This window comes from Limanda limanda, chromosome 19, assembly GCF_963576545.1.
Source record: "Limanda limanda chromosome 19, fLimLim1.1, whole genome shotgun sequence".
In the NCBI taxonomy this organism is placed as follows: Eukaryota; Metazoa; Chordata; class Actinopteri; order Pleuronectiformes; family Pleuronectidae; genus Limanda; species Limanda limanda.
Window position 1 is genome coordinate 8,438,767 of NC_083654.1, and position 17,505 is coordinate 8,456,271.

Sequence of the window (17,505 nt, forward strand, 5' to 3'; positions counted from 1 at the left end):
GGGACCTGAAATTGGATTATTGGGAAAACAGTTATATGTGCTGCCATGACTCATGATATGGATTCACAAAATGTCCATATTGGGTCATACATACTTTAATACTGTCGGCACTTTATGAACACTCCCGTTGAACTAGATTTCGCTAGTTATCTATTTCACTAGCACTTTATGTGTATGGCATGTTGGTGTTTGTGTGTAGTTGCTGGTATGGTACGTTGCAAATAGAGGGGCGGTATAATTATTTTCTGCCTAGAGCAGCAAAAGTGCACGTGCCGGTCCTGCCCTCCAGATAAGTTAAGGAGAATATCCGGAGTTCAGTACCTGTCTTAAAGCAGCATTAGAGTTCAGGGGGTGCCACATGTTTATAGTTGTAATTAAAAAGATGTTCTAGTTTATAATGGTGTAACATGAGGCCATGAATAATTAAATTATGATAGTGGTATGACATTCTGCACCTTAGGCAACCAGCTGTGGTGCCTGTTCCTCGAGCTGCCCCAGGTTGGAGTTGGAGAGGCTGGCCCTGCTGTCTTCTCACCTCTGTGAGCAGATATGAGTACGGGCACATCCCGACTCGTCACCTCCACATCCCTGTTAGTGTCTCCTGTACCCCTGCTCTTTCAAACAGCCTGGAGTAAGTCGGCAGTCCGGTCTTCTCCTCTGTTCTTCTCTTGCCTTCCAGTAAGTGATGAGATGTTTAACGTCTAACGAGTCCCAGTCGTAGTATTTAGGGGTCTTTCAGCATGTGAGAGGAACTGTATTAGCCTAAGCCTACCACTAAATTACACCAGTGTTTCAAGAAGCCCTTGGCAGTGAGAAGAGGCAATTCATTCCGAGTAAATGTACGTTGCCATGATATGTGAAGAGAGCTCGGAATAAATCATCCTCAAAGTGCCGAAGACCACTTATGCTTTATCCCATCCTGTATGATGGGGACCGAGACACTCGAAGGATTAGGGACGGCCAGAATTTGGATGAGGGCAAAGCGAGGGCATTTCATATGGACGGCCATCTACTGCCCTTGTGGAGAGGCAGTCTCAAAGGAGCGGTCTATCTGCGCCATCAGTGCCAAGGAACCGCGGCCAAAACTGAAATACTGGCATCGCAAAGCATTCAGGGATCTGATCCATAACAGCGAAGATGAGGATTTGCAGTTTAATCAAACATAATTGAACGAGACGTCTGCGGCATTGTCCAAAAAGGGCTGCTCAAGGCTTTAACTTGGTTTAGGAGTTTTACGTGACTGGGTCGACGTTGTGGTCTTCTACTTTGCACCATATCCTCAAGTAAAAACTTCACAGGACCGCGCAGAGTTTCACTTTCATCAGCACTCCTGTCCACCAGCCTCCACAAGCCTTGTCCACTCCGTCCTCCTTTCTAATCCGTCAATCTGCTCCTTTTTTTCCTGTGTCATCCTCTGAGGAGCACGGCACTAGAGAGGGTTAGACAAAGCCATCTGTCTGCCAGCTGGGGAGGGGCGACGGGACATGCTACAACCATTAGAGCAATGGATTTGTACTCAGGACCAAGACCTCGTCCCAGTGCACTTTCACCTTGCTGCAGTGTCAAAGTAAGACATGTAATTCCACTCACAGGTTGCTGCTTACAGTATTCCCAAGTTATCACTCACTGTCACTTTGTCCAAAGTTCTCATTGTTCAAGGATGTTCTTTGTTTTTTTTTCTCTGTAGTATTTGCTTTGCTTGTTTGTTTTTTTACTTAGCTCGTCTATTTTAGTTTCTCTCAACCTCCCATTTCCTCTCACATGAAATATCTGATCCTGGTCCATAAGCTACATTTCATTCAGTTTCCACTTCCAGTGCCTAAATGTCTTTCTGTTTAGCTTGTATGATTAGTTAAAGGTAACCTATGGATTTTACTTGTAAAAACTTTACATAATTCAGTCTTGCTAACCAAAACCCTTAGTTAATGCTTTGAATGGAACTTCTATTCATTGTAAAGTTTAAAAAAAAAAAAATGGATCACCCAAAAATGATAATTCACAAATTATGTCCTCACCACTTTGCCAAAGGAGGTGTTTGAGTCCACAAAACACTTGTGGAGTACCAGGGGTAAATGGAGTAATATCTGAATCCAATACAACTGAAGATATTAGGGACTTATTTTCAGACATAAAGAAACAACAGAAAAGGCACATAAGATGTCTCCATACTGCTTCTGTGGCGTCATAAAAGTGTCCATAAGCCCTGCCATTCATATTAGATTCGAAACTGCATCATTTACACCATGTTTTAATCCTAAATGTCTTCAGACGAGGTGCATTCCAGGACTGTCGGGAGATACTAACGTCCACTATCTTAGCCACTTCTGGTGGACTTTTAGGATTAAAACACGGTGTAAATGATATTCATATTTGAGTCGAATATGAATGTGTGGGTACTGAGGTCAAAAATATGCATCACAAACACATGCAAGCAGAATAAACCCTACTTTCCACCAAGTTCCCTTCAACTCAAATGTACACAGCTTTCTACACAATGCAGCTTCTTAAGAAACCATTGGAGCAAATATGCACCATGTGAGCAAAACATACCTGAGTTGAAATTGATCTGAGTAGGAAAAAATTTCGTAGGTATAGTTCTTCTGTTGTTGTGCAGCTCAGTAGACCAGCCTGTGGTTATTTGTTTAAAAGGTGATGTCACGGTACTGGTAGCTCTTTAGTGCAGTGATCCCTGGGAATAGCGAGACAGAACACCGCGGCAGTAACAGCTTGTTCAAGAAGCAAAACAAGCACGGACAGCAAAGCAAGTCCTGCTGATTATTAGTTTAACTATGCATGAAAATTGTAGTGCTTCTCGTTCCTGCTGTGTCACGCTCCAAACCACACACAGGAACTATTTGCATCGCTCCGCTGTTGTTACTCGGCTAAATTAAACTTTCAGGACTTGTTGTTCTGAGCGCTAAAACACACCAATCTCCCCGGGCTGTCAGCAAGACGCAGTAGCATGTCCTGTCTTCGTTTGGAAATATCAAGCAAAAGGCAGCACTTGACAGGAGGTTCCTGGTGGACACGGCTTCAAGTAAAAATGTGTTATATTTTATATCTCCCCTTGCCCAACTCATGTCAGTCCACTTTTCACCTTGTCTCCCCGTGTTATTCGTCAGCAGGGTCCCTTCTTGGGTCATGGGTGACACACCAGTGCCACAACTTAATTACCTATGAACCCAGAGGAAAAATATGGGAGAGGCCCCCTAATCACAGTGACTCTGCAGCCAGAGGTAGTGTGAAAGTCCCTTCCTTGCTTTTACTCTGTCACCGTGCATTTTCCGTCCTTGGGGCTGCGGCTTCTCCATTTTCTTCCTCCTCTGACCTCTCCCTCATCCCTCTGCACTCCCTCGAGAAAGTTCCAGTTGGTGGCCTTTTCTCCAGGGTGACTGATGGCAGCTCCATGGGCAGACTCATCCACACTTACAGTAATTACCCAAAATCCCCTTGGAGGGCAAATGTAGAAAGACTGAGGCATGCGCACTGTCCCTCTCCCGTTCCTCCAGTGCAGCATCACTGACTGGACGATTTTAACCCATCCACTGTGGCTATTTTCAACACCTTACATAACAAGAGCGGTTTTGGGGGAAATTCCTCTCGGTAAGCTGAGTGTTATTACATCGCCCAAAGTTCATACATTTTTAATGAAATAATCACTTTGAGTTGACATTTCCCCCCTTTGGTGATTCCCGATGCAACATAACTTCAAACCCACAGAACTGTTCCTCTCGCATTTTCAGACAGACCAGCAGGGCCTCTTGATTGGTCACAGTTACGATTCAATGCTTCTGGGTAACGGAGTTTTTCATGCTATTACTGCGAGTACACTGTAGTCTCTCTCATCCGCAGACGCCCCTGAAGCAGCGTGTATGCACAGATGAGACATTTCGATCAATTTGAAAATTTATTTTCATATAAAAAGACACTATGAAAACATTAGAGGACTACTTTGTACAATCTTATGTATAAAAAGAACAGAAATGAGGGAGAGAAGGAAAGGGAGGGTTTTTCCGTAATAAATCAACTGGAGTGGTGGACGGCTGGAGCAAGTCGGTTTACACCTAAGCGTTGGAGGAAGAAGGGTGGAGGTGAAGGTGAGCATTGAATGTTCTCAAATTTGCCGTTCCACACGGACTTAACTTGAAAATTGACTTCAGTGTTTCATAATCATTTCTGAGCTTGGCCCCTAAAATAAAAAATAAAAACAAGATTGACACACTCGGACGGACACGTGAATCCCACCACAGTTTCTCACAGAACACAAGTTGCCAGGTGGTCCTTGGTTGTAGTGGCACACTTGAAAAATCAAGAATTTCTGTCTCCATCAGTCGAACAGCATCACACTTACCGTTGTGGGAGATGAAAGGTAAATATCCGGTTCTCATTGAGCTTGAAGACACACAATGAGGACAGAGGAATACATGGACAATATCCCTGATGCAAGAAAAATAATACTGCACTTAATCCACACTTCCTTCCTTCCTTCCGAGAAGCCGAGCCTCGCAGAAGGTCGGGTGAATGTGACCCGAGCTCGGCATCCTGGGGCCGAACCTACAGTAACGTCCTCCTCCGAGGGGAGGTGAGCTGTAGGTTCGCCCATCAGCTGATTAGCTTGAAAGGTTAGAAGGGCTGCACTCTTGTCTCGCCATCTGCGCTGCGCCACACTACGACCACGTTAGGGATCTTTAAACAGATGGTTCGAGGTCTGCATTGGAAAATGTCAGGACAAATCACCATCCCCGGATAATTACTGTTTTGAGCACCCCCACGACTTAATCTGCAGCTCTGCGTGTGTCAGGCTTTTTTCGCTGTATATTTTTGGGGATCTTCTTTCCTTAGATACCAGGTTCCCTTGCACTTATTTTAAACTGTCTCATCTCTTTCTTTAGACTCTAGGATTAATGGGAGCCTCTTTGAACAAAGAAAGAAAAGGAATGAAGGTACCATTGTGGTACCATCACCACTTTCCCATTCAAGTGTTTGGTCCATTCACGACTTTTGGGCTCAACTGTATGAAAGAACAATGGCCACTGAGAAAGAAAGTATGAGACATTGTCAGATGATGCAATTTTGGTGTGATAAATATATATCTTGCATATTTAACTTTCCCATCGTGTTTTACAGGAACAGTCCAACCTCTTGTTGAAAAAGCCTAATTTCCAATACATCTCCAGGCTCTTCCTGTCCAAAGTTTGCATGAAAGCTGTTTGTACGCAGCTTCTGCCTTACATAACATTATCATTATCCCAATAAGGCTTCAGGGCAAAAATAGTCAAATTCAAACTTCTTTTCTTTGTTTTAAAATACATACATAGGGTGACATTCCCCTGGAAAACATTTTTTTAAATGGGATTTAGTTTATCTAATATTAGTATTTAATATTTATATCATTCATTGATTAAACTTTGTTTTCGGTTTTTACGTTTTTGCACATTCGTTCTGTTATTCCAGTCTTTTCTATTGACTGTGCCTTTGCAATTTATCACTGTGCCATATTCCTTTTTGCCTTTACCTAAAATTTGTGCAGCACCTTTTGATTGATCCTGTGAATTTGTCCTGCACTCTGACTCTCTCTCGGTGTGTGGAGGACTGTATGTGCTAATGTAGCAACAGCAGGAAACAAGATGCCCTTTCGTAGCGATTGAAGTCGAAGATGTAGAATGTCAAGAAAGATGAATCAACCCCAGTGATGTTTCCTCCCTCCTTCAGTGTGTCACCTCTCTGTCGCCCTATCTCGCTCTCTCTTTCCGCCGCTGCTGTACTCACAAGCTCTTCATACAACCACACAGAGAGGGATCCATGTGATCGAGGTATTACACAACAGGCTCCACTGCTATCATCGCGATTCCATGCTTCCCGTGTAGTGGGACGCAAGGTGGGAAGGATGAGCAAAGCAGAATTAGCAAAGGGAAGGAGGTGGGAGACGAACGCAAAGGAAGTCGTGCTCGTTTTTTTACGATGTTACAGAAAGAAGAAAAGAGTTTCGCCGCTTAACGGATCAATACTTCACTGCAAGCGATACGTTTTTGAGGAATGAGAGATGTCGCGCGGCGCCGGCACAGATTCAATTCGCGCTGAAAGTGACTGAGATATCATCTTTTTCTGGCATCACTGTGATTGGTGATGGCTGAAATGGATTCCGATGCTGCAATCTTTAAAGGCCTTTATCTGCGAGCAGTGGGGGAGAAAAAAAAAAAGCAGGGAGATGCGAGAATCTGCATGACGATCACTATCCTTCTATTCCCCTCACGGCTGGAGAACATGCGGCGCACATTACCCCAGAAAGCAATCTCATATTTTTGTGCTGCGTGTGTCCTAAATCATTTTTTTTAAAGTTCCACATGGGTTTATTCTCACAGGAAATTAGGAAAAAAGAATTAAAAAAAAACAAAAAAAAAAACAGCCTGAAAATAAATTCTTCTTCAACAGTTAGACCATAGAACACAACTCAGTTGGTGGTTATTTGTTTCAATCGTATTATTTTTTTCATTAAAAGTTTCAAACCAAAGGGGAGGACATATTTAGAAAATACACAAAATAAGGAGGAGGGGGGGGGTGGGGGGTGGTACAATGTTGACGAAGAGGATGTGAGAAGAATGCATGGGTGGGATTGTTGAACTGGAACCTGATAAAAAGCAAAGAGGATGGCAAATCAATGAGCAGCGTTAACCTGCCCTCCCCCCCCCCCAATCCCCTATCCATCAAAAATATGAAAAAAAAAGAAAAAAAGAAAGGGAAAGACTGAGAGATTGAATGCTGTCTTCGCCCATTAGAAGGGAACAGGAAATAAAAGAGAGCAGGGTGCCTAGGGGGGGCTACCAGTGTGAGAAACGTCAGTGGGATTTTCTTCCCCTCGCTATAAAAAGAACAGAACGGTGCAGAAATATTCTTCTTCTTTGTTTTTTTTTTTCACCCCCCCAAATCATCAAACAATTGACAGAGATTTTTCTTTTTTTCCTCCAGAATAAAATCAAGACAATTTTTCTCAGAAATAGGTTTTTCACTGTGTTTTTTTTATCTGAAGTCCTTTTAAAAATGTTTTCCTCAACCACAGACGTGTCAAGCTCCTGTTCTTTCTTTTCAATAGTCTTTGCGAAAATATAGTGTAGAACAGTCTTCTTTCCATGTCTGTCCACTGCAGAAGTAAACAAATACAGTTTTGGGATCCGACACATTGCAGGAGACGGGGAGCTGTGTGTGTGTGTGTGTGTGTGTGTGTGTGTGTGTGTGTGTGAGGTCTCTGCCAAAAATCATGTATACTTATGTTTAGCATCTCAGAGGTTCAGTATCTCTGTGTGCATCGGTCCCATATCTCGGAATGAGAGCGCGTGTTTTCAAGTGTGTGCACATCTGTGCGTCTTCACACTTCAGTCTGGAAGTCTCCCTCGGACGAGTCGGGTGTGTTGGCAGAAGAGGAGTCCCAGTTCTTATTGTGCAACTCCATCCGGTCCTTCTGCTCCCCAGGCACGATGGACAGCTCGGGGGTCATGGTCTTGAAGCTGTCCCAGGAGCTCTGGTCCTCTGGGGTTGACTTGTCCTGATGGAGAAGGAGGACATGCAAAGGGTCAGTTAAGTTTGCGGCAGCTGAAGGAGCCTGTGGTGAAACTGGAGAAGACAAAGCCTCGGTCAAAGCTCTCCAGTTTAATCTGAGCGGTGGCGACATTACGGACAACAGGGACATTATCTGGACACATATGAAGAACGCAGCACGAGGTTGTCCAGAATCTGACACGTTCAGAACAACAGAAAAAGTGTGTATAGGTGAGGGATAGTGCCTGGGTAGAGCAGACAAGACATGACACGTAAATCCCACTGCAGAAATGAAACCTTGTTATCTACAGCACATGGACCCTGGCGTTGGCCCTCAACACCAAAAGCTATGGAACGTCCTCATCTTACATCTCCTTCAGCGTCTTCAGCGTGTTGGGAGTAACGCGTTATTGTAATTCCACTACTTTTAGCGGTAACAAGCATGTAACAAACTATTTTTTAAAATCAAGTAACGCAGCTACAATAACTGAAATTTAAATGAGTCGCGTTACTCTCTTTTGTGAAAAATGAACACTTGCAGACAAGAAGACAAGTGAAGCAGATCCCCCGGAAGATGGTCGAGACTTAAACTGATGTTCTGGTCGTTTATTTGAGCCGTCCTTGTAACACCGTCCACCTTGATACAACTTTGAACAACTTAGAAACTCCTTAAAACAACTGTGGACACCGTAAGAAATTGTGCTTCTTCGGAGGGTCGCTAAAAACAAAAACCTTTTCCGTTGCACCATTGTCGTCATCACAGGATGTCCGCGACTCTACCCGAACCGTTTCAAAATAAAATCATGCAACATTTTCACAATAGAATAACCGAAAGTAACTTAAAAGTTACTTTGCCTAGTAACTTATTACTTTTGATATACCATAACTGGTGAAGTAATTCAATTACCTTTAAAATAAGTAACTAGTAACTGTAACTAATTACTAATTTTCAGTAACTTGCCCAACACTGGTCTTCAACACGTAGGGCCCTTCTTTTTCATGCTGAGATATTTCTGTTTTTTTGCGTCAAACGCGTCCACACATCCGCTAAATTCTCCGGACAGTCTCCTGCTGTGCTCTCACATGAACGGGCTCTCCCTGAAATTCTCTGGAGGTTTCACTGGAAGGTATAAAGTCAACTGACTCAGACGCTTGCGTTCTCACATGCTCTCCCTTTTGGATAACTGCAGGAGGATATCCGTGTAGTCTAGTGCATGTCTGAAAGCAGCTTTATTTACTCTCTGGTGGAATACATGAGGAGATTAGTACCACTTGACTATATGTCCATTAAAAGGAAGGCTTCAGTCACTTAGCTCTGCTGGTGGGAGACAGCTCCCTTAGCCATATCTGAAGGTAAAACTAAATCCGACCAATAGCACCTGTAAAACTCACAAACACATCATATCTCTTATATGTGTCAAAAAGACGCTTTGGTTAAGTCAGCAAATTCTTCTATAAATTTCCCTCCAATGGCTTTATAACTCACCGTAGTTATGCACAATGCAATGCAATGAGGGATTGCTACAAACATTTAAAGTACACTCAGGTTTTTAAAATGCCTGACCTCACAACAGGTGGAAATCAATGCCTCCGCTATAAAATGAATCCCTTGTTTGAGTAAATTATAAATCCTTTTAGACAAAACCACAGAGTCAAATGCTTTAGGCAGTTTTCACCCCTGAACACATTAGAAGATGGATACATTTAAAATGGCCTCACACTGGAACCTTTGCAAATTTCAAAGGCCCCTCCCCCTGAAAAGCAGCTCCATACCCACCTGCAGTTCAAGACACCGCTCTCTTCTTCCTAACTTTGCAAATGAACCCGTTAAAAAGCGTCAAAACCCTCCAGGCCCGGCGTCTGCGATTCCTGCTTGTGGTCCGCAGATGTGGTGACCATGCGTGTTAAATACATGTTGCGAGAAAGGGGGGGTAGCAGCTTGAAAACAGAATTAGAGGTGGCATTATGCATCAGATAAGGGCCATTATTCAAATCGGATTTGCTATCTCGCGGAGATTAGGATGGTACAGATATGAGCTTCGGGGAAAAAGACACAAGGGATCGCTCGCCCTGATGATTCTTGGGGGAGAAAAACATGCAAAGACCCCCCCCCCCCCCAAAAAAAAAACAATGAAAGCGACGAGACCTGCACGAGGTGTTTTTCCAAAAAAGTGGACAAAAGCAAGCTGCAGCTGCGGAGCCGGAATATTCATCCTCCAAACACTTTGCAGAATCCTATCCTAAGATGAGGGTTGGTGGAAGTGTACTTGAGAGTAAAAATTCGGTGAGGTTGAAGGACCTGTGTGCACACGTGTGTAATCCATTAGGAGAAGAGTGTTTCTGCATCTCCCCATCAAATCTATCTCAGAACAACTCAGCGCTCTCATGTTTTCTTTTGCTCCTGTCCTTTTTTCTTTCCTCCACATGCTCTTCCCTGCAGTCCCGCCTTCCCGTCATCGCACCAACACTTGTAAGTACTCGCAAGAAATTCACTTTGAGCTAGTCACACCCTCAAACCCTGTCTATCTCTTCATCTGAGACACACACACACACACACACACGTACAACTCATTGATCAGTGTGATGATCCTCGCCCGAGCACTAGGGGGCAATATCCGCCTGATTATCATTCTCCCTGCGTCACACAGCCTGACAGTTGGTAAAATGAATACAAAAGGCATAATCTGGGAGCCAATTTGCATGCTAAATGCTGGCGAAGGAACATTTTGTGATGCAGGAGTGCGGGTAATGCTGCAGTTAAGCCCAACTTTATCCCCGGGAGACTAGGCTAACGCGATTGTGCTGCTGCCGCGTGTCTATCCGTTTTCCCTTTCGCCATCTCCTGCCTGCCTCCACTCCTGCCCTTGCCCCCAAACCCCCCCCCCCTCCCCTCCCCATCATCTCATCCCTCTCTCCCTCGCTCTCCAGAGAACCCCCTCTACACTTACACTCGACGAGTTCTTTTCACCTCCGGCAGACGGAATGCTCCATCGCTTTTCCCTCTGTGGTGATGAAATGGGGAGGGAGAGGACAAGGAGGGTTGGTGGTGGTTGGGGGGTTTGATGAGAAAGAGAGAAGGAGAGAGAGGGGTGAGGAATGAGAGAGAGGGGGGGGGGGGGGGGCGCAGTCACTGACATCCCTGCCCTGAAACAATAGCATTGTTCCCACACCTTCAGCAGGTGAGGAGGCAGTTGTTGCTTCGTGCTCACACGTTAGCCCTTCTCCCTCTCTCTCTCTTTTTCTCTCCATCTCTCCTATCCAGCCCAACACTCTCATGAGAGAATAACACCTGCACACACTCACACAACATGCGCACACCTCGAAACAGAAACAGTGCATGTTCATACATGACGCACACAGACGCACACATGGTCTGAGCCGCGCTGGAGAAGGAGGTATTTTTAACATCCTGACCGGAGAGAGAGAGAGAGCTGGAGCTTGAGGAGAAAACTGAAATCGGAGGAGGCGGAGGGGGGTAGGGGGGGTGATGGAGATGCTTCTACATGCTACGCGTCACTAACAGCGACTACGACTACTATTTAAAGGGATAAGAAGGAAAGGGACGGCGTGTGGGCGGATTGTAAACGCCACAACGGTGCACGTGCTGTGCAGAGCGAGAGGCTTTGTAGCTCATGTTTTCCAAATCATGTTGAAAGAGGGTAATCTAATCGGGTTATTAGCACGTGGGATATACACCATCAGCAGTGTCGATTTTTACACCGCACTCTGCATGTGTTAACGCAACACATTAGACGGTTCACGCTGGGATTTAAAGTGTATATCGAAGATTTTGATTCAGTGTTATCTGCGTCCTGCCGTAGCTCTGCAGTGTTATCTATCATTCTTTGTTTGTGTCTCTCTTCTTTCGTGCGCACGGTGTGTTGCTTCTCTGTGGGTGGTGAGCCCAGCAGCACCAGTGGGAAAAATCGGAAAAGTAGAAAATACAAATACAACTGCTCGATACAGTGTGTGTGTGTGTGTGTGTGTGTGTGTGTGTGTGTGTGTCTAGAGGGGGTTCGGGTGACGCTCTTGTCATTTGTACTTTTTGAATCCCCGACTGGGCCCAGATTTATTCCCTAAAGCGGCTCCGACAACCCAGCTAATATTGACCGTACAAACTACAGCTTTTTTGAGCTTTCACACGATCTTGAGAGTCTGTTTGTTCAGTTTGAACTTTTTATGTTCATTGAAAAAAACAAAAAAACCAAAAAAGTTTCTGCAACACAGTGACGCACTAACATCTTGTTCGACTTTTTCTGTCCATAAAAATCCGCAGACAAAACTGCACATCATGTTTTGTAGGAGAGCTGCTTATGAAAGAGTTTGGTACTTTGTGTTTGTCTTTTTTCTTGATGTGTGTGTAACGACAGACACATAGACAAACTTTTTGGTGTTGAAATGTAAGATTTAAAATTCTACTGCTCTCTGAGACGAAAACAATTTCTGTGGCTTAGCAGAAAGCCTGAGGGAGTCTTGATGTGTCCATGTTTCCGGCTGGATTGAATCCATTTGATATAATAATCTAATGTTCGTGACAGCTGCATCATTGGAGGAATGTATCTCACTACACTGCAAACTCACATTTTAAAGAACTTCACCTGAGGATTCAGAACTATTGACTCCACTCTCATTAAACTGACAGCTTTAGTTTCTATTTGCACATTATTTTATGATCTGTTCATATAATATAAACAGCCACAACAGTAAAACGCTACAAAAATGTCAGCGAATTAATCATAATATTATACTAATATATACAGTATGCAATTATAGCACAACACAGAAAAAGGCCATATATCTGCATTTACTCCTGCAAATCATAACCAAGTGTTTACTGCAAAGGATAATTTCAATGTAGGATTTTATTTGTAATATTGTGTTTATATATTGCAGCATTAGCTCTTTAAATTAACGGATTACACTTTCTACATAGACAATATGGAACAGATGGACATGTGAAAATAAATACTTATCTAATTAATAAATTTATAATTCCTTTCTCTTTGCGCAATTGATATTGTTTCTAAATGCTAATATATGCTTCTGATTGCCTTGCAGAGCATATAAAAAGCATGTCAGGGTTGGGAGACAGGATGAGCATTATCACCCACCTGTCTACACGGCAATATATGACAAGCCTTCTATTCCCAGACAATATAATGAGCGCCTTCATATTTCTACATCATCAGCCTCCGCGGTGAAATACTTCACCTCTAAAAGTCCAGTTTGTGCGTCACCACTCGTTACGATAGGAAACCGCAGACTTCCTTTTCATTCACTGATATCATACCTGAACAATGTCAACCGTTTTAGCAAACCTACAAGTCCTCTGTGGATTTCAAAGGGCATCATAGGAGTTTAAAGTTCTCTCTGTCATACTTTCCCAGGCACAGCAGGAGGAAATAAAGGTGACGCGGCTGCAAGCACCACAAGACCCCCTGAATACATCGTCTGTCCATCACTAGTAAAACGGGTGACAGTCGGCAGTTGGAAGTGTTATGCCCCAATCGCTCCAACTTTAGAAGTGACAGACAGGCTACACTGCATTCTGTGAGGAGACGCTACGAGCTACCGACAAAGCTAAATTGAGGAAAACAGCTTGTAGGGATTCAGTGGGGAAGTAGGAAACAGCACAAAGATAGCACACAAACATTAAGGAGCGTTGGAAATGCCTCTGCGACAGTGCTGGTGGATGAGGCCACTCAGAAGTAATGGAAGTAATGTTTTGATTGGCTGTCTGTGAATGATGGGGTGGGGGGGGGTTTGGGGGACGGATGGCTGTGGGTGAGTGGGTTAACGTTACCTTTGTTGACTTGGATGCCCATGGTTCTGCTGAGTGTCTGGCTACATTCATACTGAGACAACAAACATGCAACACAAGGCCCGATCAGCCAACAGAGGACAGTAAACAACAAAAAAAACAAGAAAAAATGAAAATAAAAATCAGAAATCAATAAAATGCAGCAGCGGGACCAAAAGAAAGACATACAGCGAGTGTAAGGCCCACGTGGGAGAAACTTAAAGCACATTTATACATGAAGGACATGAATGTAACATCCAAAAATGCAGAAGGAGACTGAGTGGATACCAGAACTTGACTGTGATTGTGCAGCTGTCAGTGGGCTTAAGAGTCATTGAACCAGAACCGGAGTATGTCAACGTCTCTACGTGTTTTTGTTTGCTTCTTTCATTGTATCATGGAGATACCGATAGAACTCAGATTGCCAATTCAGCACCAGAGATCATTTATTAGCGGGAACAAAAATAAACTAAGTGGGCATAGCGGTCTTTAGCACCATTTACCCCCTTAGCCGGGAAGGAATCTGTGTCACAAGTAATAAGGCCCCATTCAGAGGAGCCAAATCTGGAGAATGTAGGGCAAATAAATTCCATTAGTGCAACACATTGCAAACAAACGAGCAATCAAACACACGGGCCTGGTTCGCTGCTGTCTGGGCCTGTGCGGCGCGGCGCAGTCCAAGGCCACTGCTCCTATAGAGAAAACAGTTCCAGCGAGCGAATTTGGCCCCTTTCACCTCCCTTTAATTGGCGCAAGGACACTAAATGAGCTAAATTAGTATTGTGCCTCTTGGTGCATGAAGGCAGTGTTAGGCTTGTTCCGCCTGGGCTAACCGTCCCCTCATTAGGAGCCACTGATAGAGCCAGTGTGCAGAAGCTCCACTCCGCCAGCCCTCAGTTTTCACGGGCAATTTATGTGGAAGGATGAAAACAGTTGATGAGTTTATACTTGGCACAGGGATGGCGGGCAAGGAAATAATTAAAAACAAGCTAATGAGAGGAATTAATTATTCAATTAATGCCTCAAACGTGCCACCGAGGGGCTGGCTTTAGAGGGAGAAACGGGAAGATGAGGGAGACAGCGAGAGAGGGAAAATGTCAAGCCGGGAGGATGAATGGAGGGGGGGAATGAGATATGAAGAGGTAGAAATGGGGAGAACTTGCTTTATTGCTGGAATGTGTAATTGAAGCCCCTCAGCTTAATGCTGCTAAATTGACTATCAAGACCTACGGGGTTTGTAAGTGCCGGGAAATTGCCCTCAGTGAATCAACAAAAACTGGGTCTTTGTCATTTGAAATTATACATCTCCATTTTACATGAGAAACGCTCAAAACACACACATTACCTTGGCTAAATTTCCCCTCAGTGGCCCGAAAACATTGTTGGAAAGTCAATAACAGACACTAATGTCGACTGCGGAAGCATAAAGAGAGCACCCCGGGTTGCGCCTCTCCTTTATCGGGCGGGCTGATGGAGAAAATACCACAACTCATTTTGCATATACGTTTCTGAATTGACCATCGATTTCATCGCGGGATTCACACACGCGCCCTCAGCCATTTAGTTTTGAATTGCAAATACATCGCTCATGTTTGGAAAGTCCCCGCCCCCCCCCGATCCAGCACGGGGCTGAATCACAACACAAAGTACCGCACACTTGTTTCCTTTGTCTTTGTCTCCGTCCCACTGCGTTCGTCGCAAACCCCTCACTGTCTTTCTGCGGAGAGAAGCCGAGCACACTTCATTTCATCAAGAACACAGCAGAGGAGAGCGGGCGATGGGATGGAAATATATATCCCATTTGAGAGCTAAAAAATGCATCAGCCAGGCCATTATGCAGTGCACACACACACACACACACACACGCTGAGTCCATCCCACACACTGAGAGCCACAACACTGCATCATTGGGCACTGCATGCTAATTTGTGTTATGACCTTCTGAACCCTGTGGAGAGGATAGAAAACAACAGGCTTGTTCCACATTGACAAAGACCAAAAAGCTAAATTTGAGCGCAGACACTAATGCTGCAACATCCTGCACTGCATCCACTCTGTCTTCCAGTAACCCCACTGACTCCATCTGTACCGTGTCTCCATTAGGGGAGGCACAATGAAAATGGACTCCGGTTCCTCTGCTGGCCATATGGCCCCTGCCAGAATATGCACTGCACTTAAAACCGGGCAGCGTTTGATTTAGTTCTTGGCATTGGCAGTAATGTGAAGCCTGCAATCTAGTCAGTACAATTCAGAAATACTGATATTCTGTAATCGTGTGTTACTTCAGCCACTAGGGGTCTCTCTGTTACAATAATAACAATAGTTGATGTCATTGTGAAGCGCAGATCATGTTTACAGATGAGGTAATGTACAAAAGTTGTATCCACCTTACGCAACAAACGGTAACGAAGAATCATGAGTGACCAAATCAAACAGAAGAAGGAACAGCCAACTAGCTAACTGACTCGCAGTGTTATTGCTTTGTAATAAGCCATCTGCCCCAGAAGTTATAGTACAGATGGATAAAGCAGTTTAATTCAAACGTTACCTTGTAGATAACATTTTGGATAATGTAAGTACAGAAGTCAACAAATTATATAAATAGATCTGGAAACCAGCGGAGATTTAAATTGGTGTCACAGCTCACAAGGGACCTTATTTAGCCATAGTTCAACAGTTAGTCTTATTGGTCAGTATAATTTAAAGGTCATGCATACTGTATGTTATTGAATAATTACAGGGTAGCATGTGCATTTACACAGGACTCTCTCCGCTAGCTTCAGCTACCTGATAGCAAAGGCAGACAAGGTGATTTTCAACATTGAGGTTAATGGGAAGTCTTAAGATATAGTGTCTGCATCCCCCATCTTTCCGGTCATGTCTTTCCAATTCGTTTCCATTTATTCAGCGTCACCTTGAGTTATCACTCTGCAATTTACAGTGGTTCAGCAGATGTTGGGATTAGTATTGTGGTTACTGGGCAACGTAGGGTTAAGAAGTGTGTGAGGGGGGTGGTATGGAGAAAAGAGGAAAGACACAGAAAGCATGAAATCAAGAGAGTGAAGTATGTGGATTCTGATGGCACATGCACTGCTCAAGACCATTTCAAGCCCACTGCACTGACACAGAAGATTGGATGTGAGAAAGAAAAAATAAGTGGTACATTTTCTGGTATTCACTCATCTCCCCAACACTGATATCCTACCTTTCCACAGACGTAAAAAATGGATCAGGTCTCTTCTGACCCCATAAGTCACAAGTCTCTCATCAGCAACCAAACAAAGTGCATTGTGTTTTGGCCCTTTTCAGTGCCAATGAGCTCTTTTATGGACGGAATATCATGGTTTATGAGGTGATTATAAATTGGTTTGGATGACTCATTGTCTTAATGAACACATTTATCACTTGGTTAGGGTGTTTACGTCGCAAGATCCAACTCAGGCACTGAAACGGACGCACTGCTCGTGTAAACAACAACAACTAGACAAAAAATCCCTCGGGATTTTTCATAATGGAAGCTAAATCAAAGAAGATGCATCAAACCACCTTACAAATCCATCTGTCTGGTTTCAGTGATTCCCGGTTGGATGTTTCGATATGAATTTGTAAAGTCGTTGATGGAGGGTCGGTAACTAGCATCCATTGCATGAATGCTGAAGCAGAAGGGGCACAAACTTTTACACCACCACACCTACCATTAAGGCTCATCAAATACAGTCACTTCACTATGAAACAGCCGTGACAGGAAGTAGATGAGCAGCTACATGGACTAAACGTGTAGTTTGACACTGTTTGTGTTAATGCAGTTGTACATAGAGTCTTTAAATAGCCAGTGTCTGGCGTTGCAGGTACAGTAGGTGCTAGTCAAGCCAAAAGTACCCGACTCTGAACCAACCATTGGCTAAGGCCCATCCCCTTGAGTTACTGTTGCTAAACCTGTCAAGCTTTCCGTTCTCGCACGGTACATTTGCACTTCGATGATGGCAGCAGCAGATTTACATTTCCTGCTTGATTTCAAAGGGAGCTAAACGAAATCGGTTTCAAATCTTGTGGGTAACCATCAATTCAGCCGGAGCAAGGTAACATTAGCATAGTGATGTGATTTAAATCGCTGTCTTGGGCTGACTTCGATGTTTTTTAGATGACTTGTTTCAAAATGGGGATCTCAGGAA

At 44.0% G+C, this 17,505-nt stretch overlaps 1 protein-coding gene across 1 annotated transcript in view; it reads right to left on the minus strand.

Moving 5' to 3' along the window:
- Nucleotides 1-7,363: 7,363 nt before the first annotated feature.
- The window catches only part of adgrb2 (adhesion G protein-coupled receptor B2), a 152,190-nt gene continuing 142,048 nt past the window's right edge, over nucleotides 7,364-17,505 (minus strand). The window contains exon 33 of the mRNA XM_061092573.1: nucleotides 7,364-7,540. Within this exon, the coding sequence (XP_060948556.1) occupies nucleotides 7,364-7,540 (177 nt within the window). The remainder of the gene's footprint in view (nucleotides 7,541-17,505) is intronic.